Source organism: Trichechus manatus, unplaced genomic scaffold (genome assembly GCF_000243295.1).
Source record: "Trichechus manatus latirostris isolate Lorelei unplaced genomic scaffold, TriManLat1.0 scaffold00068, whole genome shotgun sequence".
Lineage (NCBI taxonomy): Eukaryota > Metazoa > Chordata > Mammalia > Sirenia > Trichechidae > Trichechus > Trichechus manatus.
In genome coordinates, this window is record NW_004444004.1 from 3,226,477 (window position 1) to 3,238,261 (window position 11,785).

At 39.5% G+C, this 11,785-nt stretch overlaps 2 protein-coding genes across 3 annotated transcripts in view; one reads left to right on the top strand and one right to left on the bottom strand.

Moving 5' to 3' along the window:
- Positions 1–10,909, bottom strand: part of ACSL4 (acyl-CoA synthetase long chain family member 4) — a 102,616-nt gene extending 91,707 nt beyond the window's left edge. For both annotated transcript variants that reach the window (XM_023734463.1, XM_023734462.1), the window contains exon 1: positions 10,784–10,909. The gene's annotated coding sequence lies outside the window, so the exon portion shown is untranslated. The remainder of the gene's footprint in view (positions 1–10,783) is intronic.
- On the top strand, positions 10,389–11,240 carry LOC101348364 (translation initiation factor IF-2). Its single transcript, XM_012556514.2, is given in 3 exon segments — positions 10,389–10,702; positions 10,704–10,953; positions 10,956–11,240. Coding segments are annotated over 3 exon segments (573 nt in total). The 5' UTR covers positions 10,389–10,664.
- Positions 11,241–11,785: the final 545 nt, after the last annotated feature.

Genomic DNA, 11,785 nt, shown 5'->3' on the forward strand with positions numbered 1-11,785 from the left:
TATACTCCCTTTCTCTAACACCAGTCCGTTTTCCCCTAGAGATACCTACTCGTGGTGTGTATCAATCAGACTTTTTTGTATTATTCATAAACACGGTACTTTTTTTTTTTCTTTTAGATAAGTGGAATCATGATATACATACTATTCTATGACTTCTCCCTCCCTCCACTTAACACTGTGCTTTGGAACTCATATCAGTATATATAACTCAATTTGAAGTTTTTTTTTTGTTTAATAGTGCCAAGGTATTCCATAATACAGCCTATTATTTAAATACTGATGGGTATTTAGGTTGCTGCCAATTTTTCACTACTATGAACAATGCTGCAGTGAAGCCTTGCATGTATCTTTATGCAAGTGTGCAGCTATTTCCCTAGGATAGTTTCCTAATAGAATTGCTGGGCCAAAATATATGCACATTTAAAAATAAGAGATTTGGTATTCTCTATCAAAAAGTTACATAGCAATTTACACTCTCATTAACAATGTATGAGAGTGCCTATCTCTTTGCTAATGTGGATATTAGAAATATTTAGTTTTCACCAATATATTAGGTAAAATATGCATTTCCCTGATTACTAGAGTGAATTTGAATATCTTTTCATGTGAATTTACCATTTGCATTTCTTTTTCTGGAAAATACCAATTCATAACCCTTTGATACTTTTTTTTTCTAAATTGTGCTTTAGGTGAAAGTTTTCAGCTCAAGTTAATTTCTCATATAAAAATTTATACACATATTGTTTTGTGTCATTAGTTGCAATCTCAACAATATGACAGTACACTCCCCCTTTCCACCCCGGGTTTCCTGTGTCTATTCAACCAGTTCCTGTCCCTTCCTGCCTTCTCTGGACAGGAGCCGCCCTTTTGGTCTTGTGTATCTGCTTGAACTAAGAAGCACGCTCCTCACAAGTATTATTTTTTGTTTTATAGTCCTGTCTGATCTTCGTCTGAAGAGTGGGCTTCGGGAATGGTTTCAGTTCTCGGTTAACAGCGCGTTCAAGGGCCATAGTTTCAGGGGTTCCTGAAACTATGGTCGTCAGACCATTAAGTCTGGTCTTTTTACTAGAATTTGAGTTCTGCTCCACTTTTCTCCCACTCTATCCGAGACTCTCTGTTGTGTTCCCTGTCAGGGCAGTCATTGGTGGTAGCCAGGCACCATCTAGTTCTTCTGGTCTCAGGCTGGTGGAGTCTCTAGTTCGTATGGTCCTTTAGGCTAATATTTTCCTTATGTCTTTCGTTTTCTTCATTCTCCTTTGCTCCAGGTGGGATGGGACCAATTAATACATCTTAGATGGCCGCTAGCAAGCTTTTAAGAGGCCAGACACTACTCACCAAAGTGGGATGCAGAACATTTTCTTAATAAATTTTGTTATGCCAATTGACCTAGATATCCCTCAAAACTATGGTCCCCAGGCCCCAGCCCCAGCTACTCTGTCTTTCAAAGTGTTTGGATGTGTCCAGGAAACTTCTTAGCTTTCGCTTTGGTCCAGTTGTGCTGACTTCCCCTGTAGTGTGTGTTGCCCTTCCCTTCACTGAAGTTGATTTTTGTCTACTATCCAGTTAGTGAATTTCCCTTACCCTCCATCCCCAAACTCGTAACCATCAAATAATGCTTTTTTTTCTATGATTAAACCTTTTCTTGAGTTCTATAATAGTGGTCTCATACAATATTTGTCCTTTTGTGACTAATTTCACTCAGCATAATATCTTCCAGATTTGTCCATGTTGTGAGATTGTTTTGCGGATTCATTGTTCATCATTGCATAGTATTCCATTGTTTGTATGTACCATAATTTGTTTATCCATTCGTCTGTTGATGAACACCTAGATTGTTTCCATCTTTTTGCTATTGTGAACAATGCTTCAATGAACATGGGTGTGCACGTGTCTATTCGTGTGATGGCTCTTATTTCTCTCGGCTATATTCTTAGGAGTGGGATTGCTAGATCATATGGTGCTTCCATTTCTAGCTTTTTAAGGAAGTGCCAAATCATTTTCCAAGGTGGTTGTACCATTCTACATTCCCACCAGCAGTGCATAAGTGTTCCAGCCTCTCCACAAACTTCTCCAACATTTATTATTTTGTGTTTTTTGGATTAGTGCCAGCCTTATTGGGGTGTGATCGTATCTCATTGTAGTTTTGATTTGCATTTCTCTAATGGCTAATGATCATCAGCATTTCCTCATGTGTCTGTTAGCCACCTGAATATCTTCTTTGGTGAAGTGTCTGTTCATATCCTTTGACCATTTTTAAATTGGATTGTCTTTTTGTTGTTGAGGTGTTAATAGTATCTTGTAGATTTTAGAGATTAGACCCTTATTGGATATGTCGTAGCCAAATTTTTTTCCCAGTCTGTAGGTTCTCTTTTTACTGTTTTGGTGAAGTCTTTTGATGAGCATAAGTGTTTGATTTTTAGACGCTCCAAATTATTTAGTTTATCTTCTGGTGTTTCTGCATTGTTAGTTATGGTTTGTATACTATTTATGCCATGTATTAGGGCTCCTAACTTTGTCCCTATTTTTTCTTTCATGATCTTTATCATTTTAGATTATATATTTAGATCTTTGATCCATTTTGAGTTAGTTTCTATGTATGGTATGAGATATGGGTCCTGTTTCATTGTTTTGCAGATGGATACCCAGTTATGCTAGCACCATTTGTTAAAGAAACTGTCTTTTCCCTCATTTAACGGACTTTGGGCCTTTGTCAAATACCAGCAGCTCATACGTGGACTGATTTACATCCGGGTTCTCAATTCTATTCCATTGGTCTATATATCTGTTGTACCAGTACCAGGCTGTTTTGACTACCGTGGGGGTATAATAGGTTCTAAAATCAGATAGGAGCCCTGGTGGTTAAGTGCTTGGCTGCTAACCAAAAAGTCAGCAGTTCAAATCCACCAGCCGTTTTCCTTGGAAACCCTATGGGGCAGTTCTACTTTGTCCTATAGGGTTGCTGTGAGTCGGAATCGACTCAACAGCAACGGGTTTGGTTTTTTGGTTTTAAAATCATGTAGTGTTTACACTTTTTGTAATAAGTATCTTTTCCTTACTGATTTGTAGGAGCTCTTCATATATTATAGATATTAGTCTTTTTGGTTATACAGCAGAGCCCTTCTTTCTAATGTGATTTGGAACCGTTGGTTAATTGAAAAGGTCAATTAAGGTGAACAATCATAAAAAATATGTGCATGACAAACATTTCATTTGATCTTCAATTTTATAAATGTACACTCATTCACCAAACTTTTGGTATAGGGCCAACAGGTCATAACCTTTTTCTTTGACTCAAGGCCCACTGATTGTAAAGAAATTTACACTGAATTCTTAGGGTAGAACTTCAAAGTAGAGAAGAAATTAAAAGACCTTTGCAAAGCAATGTGAATGCAGAATCCTTCCAGATTTTTGTACTTCTTTTACATAAATCTTTCATAGTTGTCTTACCTACATCTAATTGGACAATACTAAATTTTTTAGCAACTAGCTTTCATCAACTCTTTCCAAAACACTCACTTTGTTTTGTTACAATGAACCCAACGTATCTACCACCCAGCCTCTATAATTATCCATGCATGCTGAATTTTGTTTCTTCAATATCCCTACTCACACCATACCTCCATCCCCTTAGTATTATTTTGAAGCAAATCTCAGACATACCATTTCACCTGTAAATTTTCAGTAGAGAAGGACTCTAATTCTCCCCTACTCATATTTAATCAGGTTACAAAATATTAAAATAAATTACTTATTCACAAAGACAAGTATAACCAGCATATACATGTAGGTTTAGTAATTGTTATGGACTGAATTGTGTTCCCCAAAAATATCTGACAACTTGGCTATGCCATGATTCCCAGTACTGTGTGGCTGTCCACCATTTTGTCACCTGATGTGATTTTCCTATGTGTTGCAAATTCCACTTCTATGATGTCGATGAGGCAGGATTAGAGGCAGTTATGTTAACGAGGCAGGACTCAATCTACAAGATTAGATTGTATCTTGAGCCAATCTCTTTTGAGATATAAAAGAGAAGCGAGCAGAGACAGGGGGATCTCATTACCACCAATCAAGAAGAGTCAGGAGCACGCGTCCTTTGGACCCGGGGTCCCTGCACTGAAAAGCTCCTAGACCGGTGAAGATTGATGACAAGGACCTTCCTCCAGAGCCAACAGAGAGAAAAAGCCTTCCCCTGGAGCTGGCACCCTAAATTCGAACTTTTAGCTTCCTAGACTGTGAGAGAATAAATTTCTCTTTGTTAAAGCCATCCACTTGGGTATTTCTGTTATAGCAGCACTAGATAACTAAGACAGTAATAAAAAAATCTGTTCTACTGGTGGGTACACAGGCACACTGGCATACTGGAAAACATTCTACTAACAGCAAGTGTTCAATACAAAGTGTATTTTTCAAAGGAAATGAAGAATATCATTCAATCAGGTGAGTCAGTTAAGTGGAAGTCAATTAAAGCTTCTACTGCATATGTAGAAGCTATTTTCCCCCAGTCTGTCACTTGCCTTTTTAACTTTATTGTGGTATCTTGTGTTTTCTAGACATTTAAAAATACATGTATATAGATTTTAAAAACACATCTGTAATTTATTTTTGTGTATAATGTGAGTTTGGGGATCCATATCTTTCCAAATGTACAGCCACCTGTCCTAGCTCAATTTCCATTTAAACATTACACTTAGGGCATTCAAAAGAACCAAAGTGTCAACCTCTAACTTACAAAATAAGGAAGCTGTGCCAACAACACAATAAATCAACAATCTCAGTTCAGCTTGATAGGATCATACCACAACACTCCTCACTTCTGAAGGTATTAACTTTAGAAAAGGGTACCTGCCATCCTACCATGTATTTCAAGATCACATAGCAGTTCCAGGAGCAGGAACAATAACATTGCTATGCTTGGCTCTCTTATTATCATTGAGGCTCAAAATTGGATCTCCAAAGAACTGTCATCACAACTGCACAGGCCTCCTTCCAAATCTCACTACTTGTCATAGCTGTAAATTTGCATTCACATTGAAATAACCCACACTCAAGCAAAAAAAAAAAAACAAAAAACAAAAAAACAACATTCCCAATTCTCCATCCTTTCCTTAATACTGATTCTAGACTATAATCAGTGTCTTACAGACAATTACTGAACGAATGACTTAGATAAGAATATGAATACAGTCTTCCAAACCAAACTATTCCATGGAAATGTAACTAAAAGGTACTAAAAGTCAAAGTAATGTTTAAGTTTCCTATGTCACATAGATTGCCTTATCTCATGGGTCAGTGAACTTTTTATAAAGAGCCAGGTAGTAAATAGGCTTTACAGGCCATAAGGCCTCTGTCACACTGAGTAAACAAGAAAGAATTCAGTACCAGATTACAGAAATGAATACTCTCAAAATTAATCACTAACCTTTGTCTGTAAGTTCTTCTCACGTTATAAGCACAGATGCTTCTCAAAATATAAAACTGTAAGTCGCCTTAATACTAATGTTTATTTTAAAAGATAGTTAAAATGAACATTAACTACTGTAAAAGAAAAACATGTCATCTACATAGTCAAATTCAACAATCTTCTATTCATTATTCCAACAATCAACAGCGAGTAGAAAAAGCCCACTAAATACATGGTCATGATATGTAATTTCATTATTCAAAATACAGAAGTAGACTTTTTAAAAGTATACTTAAATGAGAACATGAATTTGTACCTCGGATTAGTTACCAGAAATCTTGATAAAACACTACCCAGTTTTGCCAAAATATTGTTTAATTTAGAAAGTGAAACCAAAAACTTCCTTGGCACAGTATGTGTCTCTTTAATTTCAAAATATTAATTTGAATGTTCTATTTTGACAGCATGCTAAGACAGACATTATATTTTAAAGACACAAAAGGATGGAAGCCATTTCAGTGTAGTTAGAGCATGTGTAAGTATGTACTCACACTCTAAACCATCAAGGTTACTTGTTCACAGAATACATTTGAGGTCCAGGATTGTGGAAAGAGAAAATACTTCTGTGAGGGATGTTAACATTGCTTACAGAAACATTGGGTGTTACACGGAGCAGAAAGGAGTAAAATCAAATTTTAAAAAGTACATAAGACCCCTTGACACCAAAAGCATGAACCATTAAAAAATGGATAAACTGGACCTTATCAAAATTTAAACATTTTTCTCTGTGAAGGACCCTGTGAAGAGGACGTAAAGACAGGTAACAGACTGGGAGAAAGTATTTGCAAACCACGTATCAAACAAAGGACTAATATCTAGAATTATATATAAAGAATTCTCAAAACTTATTAAAAGCAGTGACTCAGACACATGTACACCAATGTTCATGGCAGTATTACTCACAATAGCCAAAAGGTGGAAACAACCCAAGCACCCATCAACAGATGAATGGATAAACAAAATGTGATGCAGTCGGCCCTCCGTATCCACGGCTTTTGTACCTGCAAATTCAACCATACGTGGATTGAAAATATTCAGAAATTAAAAAAAAAAAAAAAGGAACGTGTAGGCATACCCTACTGTAGCCTCCTGCCATTTCACAGATCCTCAGTCTCTCTCCAGCACTCGTTGTCTGAGTGTTGTTCGTCTTGCATCTGACATCTAAGTAGTTAGGCCTACGGTGGTTGGGTCTGTACTGAACATGTACAAACTTTTTTTTTGTCATTAGTCCCTAAACAATACAGTACAACTATTTACATAGCATTTACATTATCTTACGTATTATAAGTAATCTAGAGATGATTTAAAGTATACAGGAGGATGTGTGTAGGTTACATGCAAACACTACACCATTTTATATAAGGGACTTGAGCATCTGCAGATAATCATATCCGCGGGGGTCCTGGAACCAATCCTCTGAAGATACCGAGGGATGACTGTAGATACTTACAGTGGAGAACTGTACAGCTATAAAGAGTAATGAAGTTCCGATACATGCCACTACATGGATGAACCTTGAAAACATTATGCTAAGTGAAATAAGTCATGCACAAAAGGACAAATACCATACGATCCCACTTATATGAAATATCCAGAATAAGTGAACCCATTGAGACAAAAGATTAGTAGTTACCAGTGGATGAGAGAGGCAAGGGAAAAAGGGAGTTAAAAAAATGCACACTGAAAATTGGTGAATTTTATTATATGTAACCAATACCACATCTTAAGAAAAAAATTGTCTTGGATGTGAAGGATAAAACTTCCGAATTTTCCATCACTAAAATTAACATTATTACCAAGTATAGAATAAAAACAGATATACTAAAAAAAAAAATTCTCAAAACTCAACTGTAAGAAAACCACCCAGTTAGAAAATAGGGTAAAGATGCGAAGAGACATTTTACTGAAGAGGATATACAGATGGCACATAAGCATGTGAAAAGATGTCCAACATCATTAGACATCAGGGAAATGCAAATTAAAACCACAAGGAGATATCACTATACACCTATCAGAATGAGTTAAAAGAAAAAAAAGTCACAACACCAATTGCTGGCAAGGATGAAGAGAAACGAGATCATTCATCCGTTGCAGCTGGGAATATAAAATGGTACAATCCACTCTGGAAAACAGTTTGATGGTCCCTTACATGCAACTATTATACATCCCAGCAGCTGCACTCTTGGGGATTTGCCCCAGAAGAATGGAAACTTATGTTCACACAAAAACCTGTACATAATTACTTGTAGAAGTCTTATTCACACTAGTCATAAACTGGAAAGAGCCCAGATGTCTTTCAAAGAGTGAATAGTTAAAGAAACTGTGGTACATCCATACCATAGACTACTACTCAGCAATGTAAGGGAATAAACTATTGACACAGGATACATTCCCTGGACAAATCTCTAGGGAATTATGCTGAGTTTAAAAAGTTAGTTTCAAAAGGTTACATAGTATGATTCCATTTATATAACATTCTCAAAATGACAAAATTATAGAGATGGAGAATAGATTAATGGTTGTCAGGGGTCAGAAAGGGAGGGAGATAGCTGTGGCTATAAAAGGGCAACACCAGGGATCTTTGTGGTGATGAAACTGTTCTGTAACTTGGCTGTGGTGGTTGTCATATGAATCTGCACACTGACAAAAATGCATCAAACTAAATACACAACATGCAAATGAGTGCATGTAAACCTGGTGAAATTTTAATAAGGTGGATGGACTGTATTCATTTCACTGTCCTGGTTGTGATATTGTACTACTGTTTAACAAGATATTACCATGGGGGAGGGGGCAGGAGGGTTAGGATCTACGATAATCTCAAAATAAAAAATTAAAGCAAAAAGAAAAAAAAAGTAGGTAAGACCAGCCAATGGCAGGAGTGGAAAAAATAAATCTTTTTATTTTTTGTTAAAGGCTCAGCAATCGAAAGTCAAGGAAGAAGAAAAAATAAAAAGAGAATCTACAAGCTATAATTAATAAAATCATCTCTCCCTCCCTTATGGAGCCTTAACCTCCCCAGGATTTTGTTTATATCCCTGATTTAATTGTTGTTGTTGTTAATAAAAATAAACTCTACATACATCTATCTCTCCACAACACCACGACCTCCACCACCACCATCCCAGACTATAAATTCATTGGGTAGGGACAGTCTTCGTAACGGTCATATCCCAAAGGTCTGGCACTTGGTAAAGGAACAAGATAAGTTGAATGAGTCAACGAATGAATGATGCCTGCATATTCTTTTAAAGTGCCTAGCCAATCACAGTTATAAGGCTGTACATACATACTCTCTTACAAATTTCTAAAAGTCATGAACCTTAAAAACAGTGTGGTAATGCACAGATTTCACTTGCAAGCAAAAGTTAACAATATAAAAGCAGTATAAGAATATAACATTTTTAATTGGGGAATTTCAGGATCCTTCTGTCCAACCATCAAAACGCTTATTTTACAGATTCAAAAGCTAAGACAGGTAGAGGGAATCTTTCAAGGTTATACAACTAGCTAGAGCTGGGACTGGAACCTGAGCCTTTCCAGAGTCCCAATTCATTTCTCTTCTCACTGAACTGGGCAAGACTCTCCTTTCTCCATCTATCCCACCCCTACTGAAATACTCAAGCAAACAAATATACATTTTAATCTAAATCACTTTCGTGTGTTTTTTTTTTAAGTAGGGTTTTTTTTTTTTTTAAAACAAACTGAATTTACTCAAGCTTCCAATTGTGGCATTACCCCTTCCATGGATTTTTTTGTAGATGTTAAATTACTTCTCATAGCGGGACAATACGATTGTTTATTCTATTGTGCAACTATACTGGCAGTTTACTGTTTCATCCCCATCTAAATGGCAGAAGAAAAAAAAAAAACATTGCCACTGAGTCAATTCTGACTCAAAGCAACCCTATAGGACACAGTAGAGCTGACCCATAGGGTTTCCAAAGAGCGCCTGGTGGATTCAAACTGCCAACCTTTTGGTTAGCAGCCGTAGCACTTAACCACCATACCACCAGGGTTTCCCTAAACAGCAGAGAAGGTTTTAATTCTAAGAGGATCTTACCCTTTAGCAGCTCAATCAAAAAGGAGCTATTCTATAATTCAAGCAGCCTTAGTCTATTGAAATCTTGAGCTGATATGCTCCCTAAGGGTACTTTGAGTCGTTCTGTTCTTTACTTGCAAATCAAGAACAGCTAAAACTATTTCTTGTTAGAGACAAAATTAAAGAAAATCTTCAAGTGACAAGCAACTATCTGGAAATAGAACTTCAATGAGGTTAAATCTCCGTTATGCAGCCGCATGTTACAAAGCATGAATTTAAAAGTTCTACAATTAAAACACTACAAGGAATCTTAGTTGTGCTCTAGTCCAACATCCTTATTTTTGCAGGTGATGAAACTGAGGTGTTGATTAAACCATTAACCAATAAAGCAAACTGCTTACTTTTTCAAAGAGATCCATTTAAATGCCATTTTACTCTTATTTTGCATCTCACTGCCATTTCTTAGAGCAATAATTGACTTTAATGCCTTTGGAGGAGATGCTGGAGTGAAGAGGAGAAATGACGTCTTATTTAAAATATGTAACCCCTCGATGGGGTTAAGCAGTGAATCATATTCTCCTAGATTTTTCTATGTGCTATAGACATTAGCCACAATTCTTGTCAGGCACTCAAATGAGAGGAAGAGGAAGTGAATAAAGGCTAATACTAAATACACAGCACACATTGAAGGCAAGGATGTAGATAGAAAGAACAGGAAAAAATAAGACCATGCTTCTGCTAGAACCCAGCCGTTTTCTAACATACCTAAATGTATGGAAGAGAAGATGATATTGGAAGCCCGAGCATCCTTCAAAGTCGAGAGGGCGGATGCTTCTACGGCCAGAGCGGACTTCTTATCCCTCAGATACAGAGCGACTGGGAGGGGACAAAATGGAGTTGAGGTCTAGGGGCGCCCTAAAGGTCGTTTGGAGGTCTGGCAAGCACTTGAGATGCTCCTCTCGAAAGGGTCCTGGCAAAGCAGAGTACCCCGATCAGGAAGATCAGGGAGCAGCAGGAAGAGGTAGGCCAGGGTCTCAAGAAGCCCAGAGTCCAGCAAAGGAAAAGACAGGGTGACCTCGGGGCTCTTCCCGGCTGGCTGAGGCAGGCGAGTAGACCGCCCTGGCTCAAGAAGAAAGCGAGCCGATTTGGGGAACAGGAATGCCCACTCAACCTCCCCCCAGCTCAGGTGTAGGACGGTGGCCCCACTGGAGACGGGGCCCCGAAAGGGACAGGGCAGGGATGCCGGCGCCACAGCCTCACCAGCTGGGGTTACTCACCGCAGACGCTGCCCACCACGTCTTCCCAGCCGGCCGGCGCCTTGCACTCGGGAAGCTGCCGAAAAACACCCGCGTGCCCGCTAGCGCTGGGACGAGGAGGGGCGCGCCGCGGAGGCCGGAGAAAAAGCCGCAGCAGCGCGCGCGCACCCGGACGGCAAGCGGAGGCGGGGCGAGGCGCGGCGCGAGCCCGGAAAAGACGGGCCCGGAGGGGCGGGCGGAGCGGGGGCGTGCGGTGGTGTGGCTGAGCCAGCCGAATCGCGGGCGGCCTAGGACTCGGCCCACCCCCGCGCCCCCCTCCCCCGCCCCGCTCACCCCTCTACGTCACCCCCAGAAAAGACCGGGCCCAGCCGGCTTCGAGCGGCCGGGGAGGGGCGTTGCGGTGGAGCCCAGGCGTCTAACAGCTCCCCCGGGCTCGCTGCCGCAGGTTGTTGTCTCGCTTTGGGGCCTCCTCAGCTAGTCTGCAATGTTACCAGGGGTGTTCTCGGAAGTCCTCTCGCCTATCTCTCACTTCAGTGAGGTGCAAAACGGCCTCAAACCCGCACCTGTGCTTGGTTCCCAGGACTCCACCCCAGGATGAAAGTTATCCGCGGCTCATCCTCCAGCCGCCCTTTATAGATACTCATCTTTGGATTTAATTGCTCTTCCTTTAGAGAGAGATCTTAACACTCCTTGACCAAGGGCATCCTGCTTCTTCAAGACTGAGCTATATTGCCTCTCAGCCATTTATGTTACCTCTCATTGCGTTAAGACCCCGATCCCTCCCACTAATGAAATATCACAGTGATGCAGGGTTTTTACTTGATGCCTTTCATTTCCACGGTGGTGGATTGGCAAAAGAGTCTACATATTAAAAGGAAAAGTCACAGCAGCAATGTGACGTCTTAGTGGCCTGATTGTTGCTTGTGAGCCGGTCCTACAAATACTGTTCCCAAGATTCAAGAAATTGCTCTGTTAAAAATTAAATTCCAGCGAACTGCCTCAGGAGTTCAAAAGAGACCATAA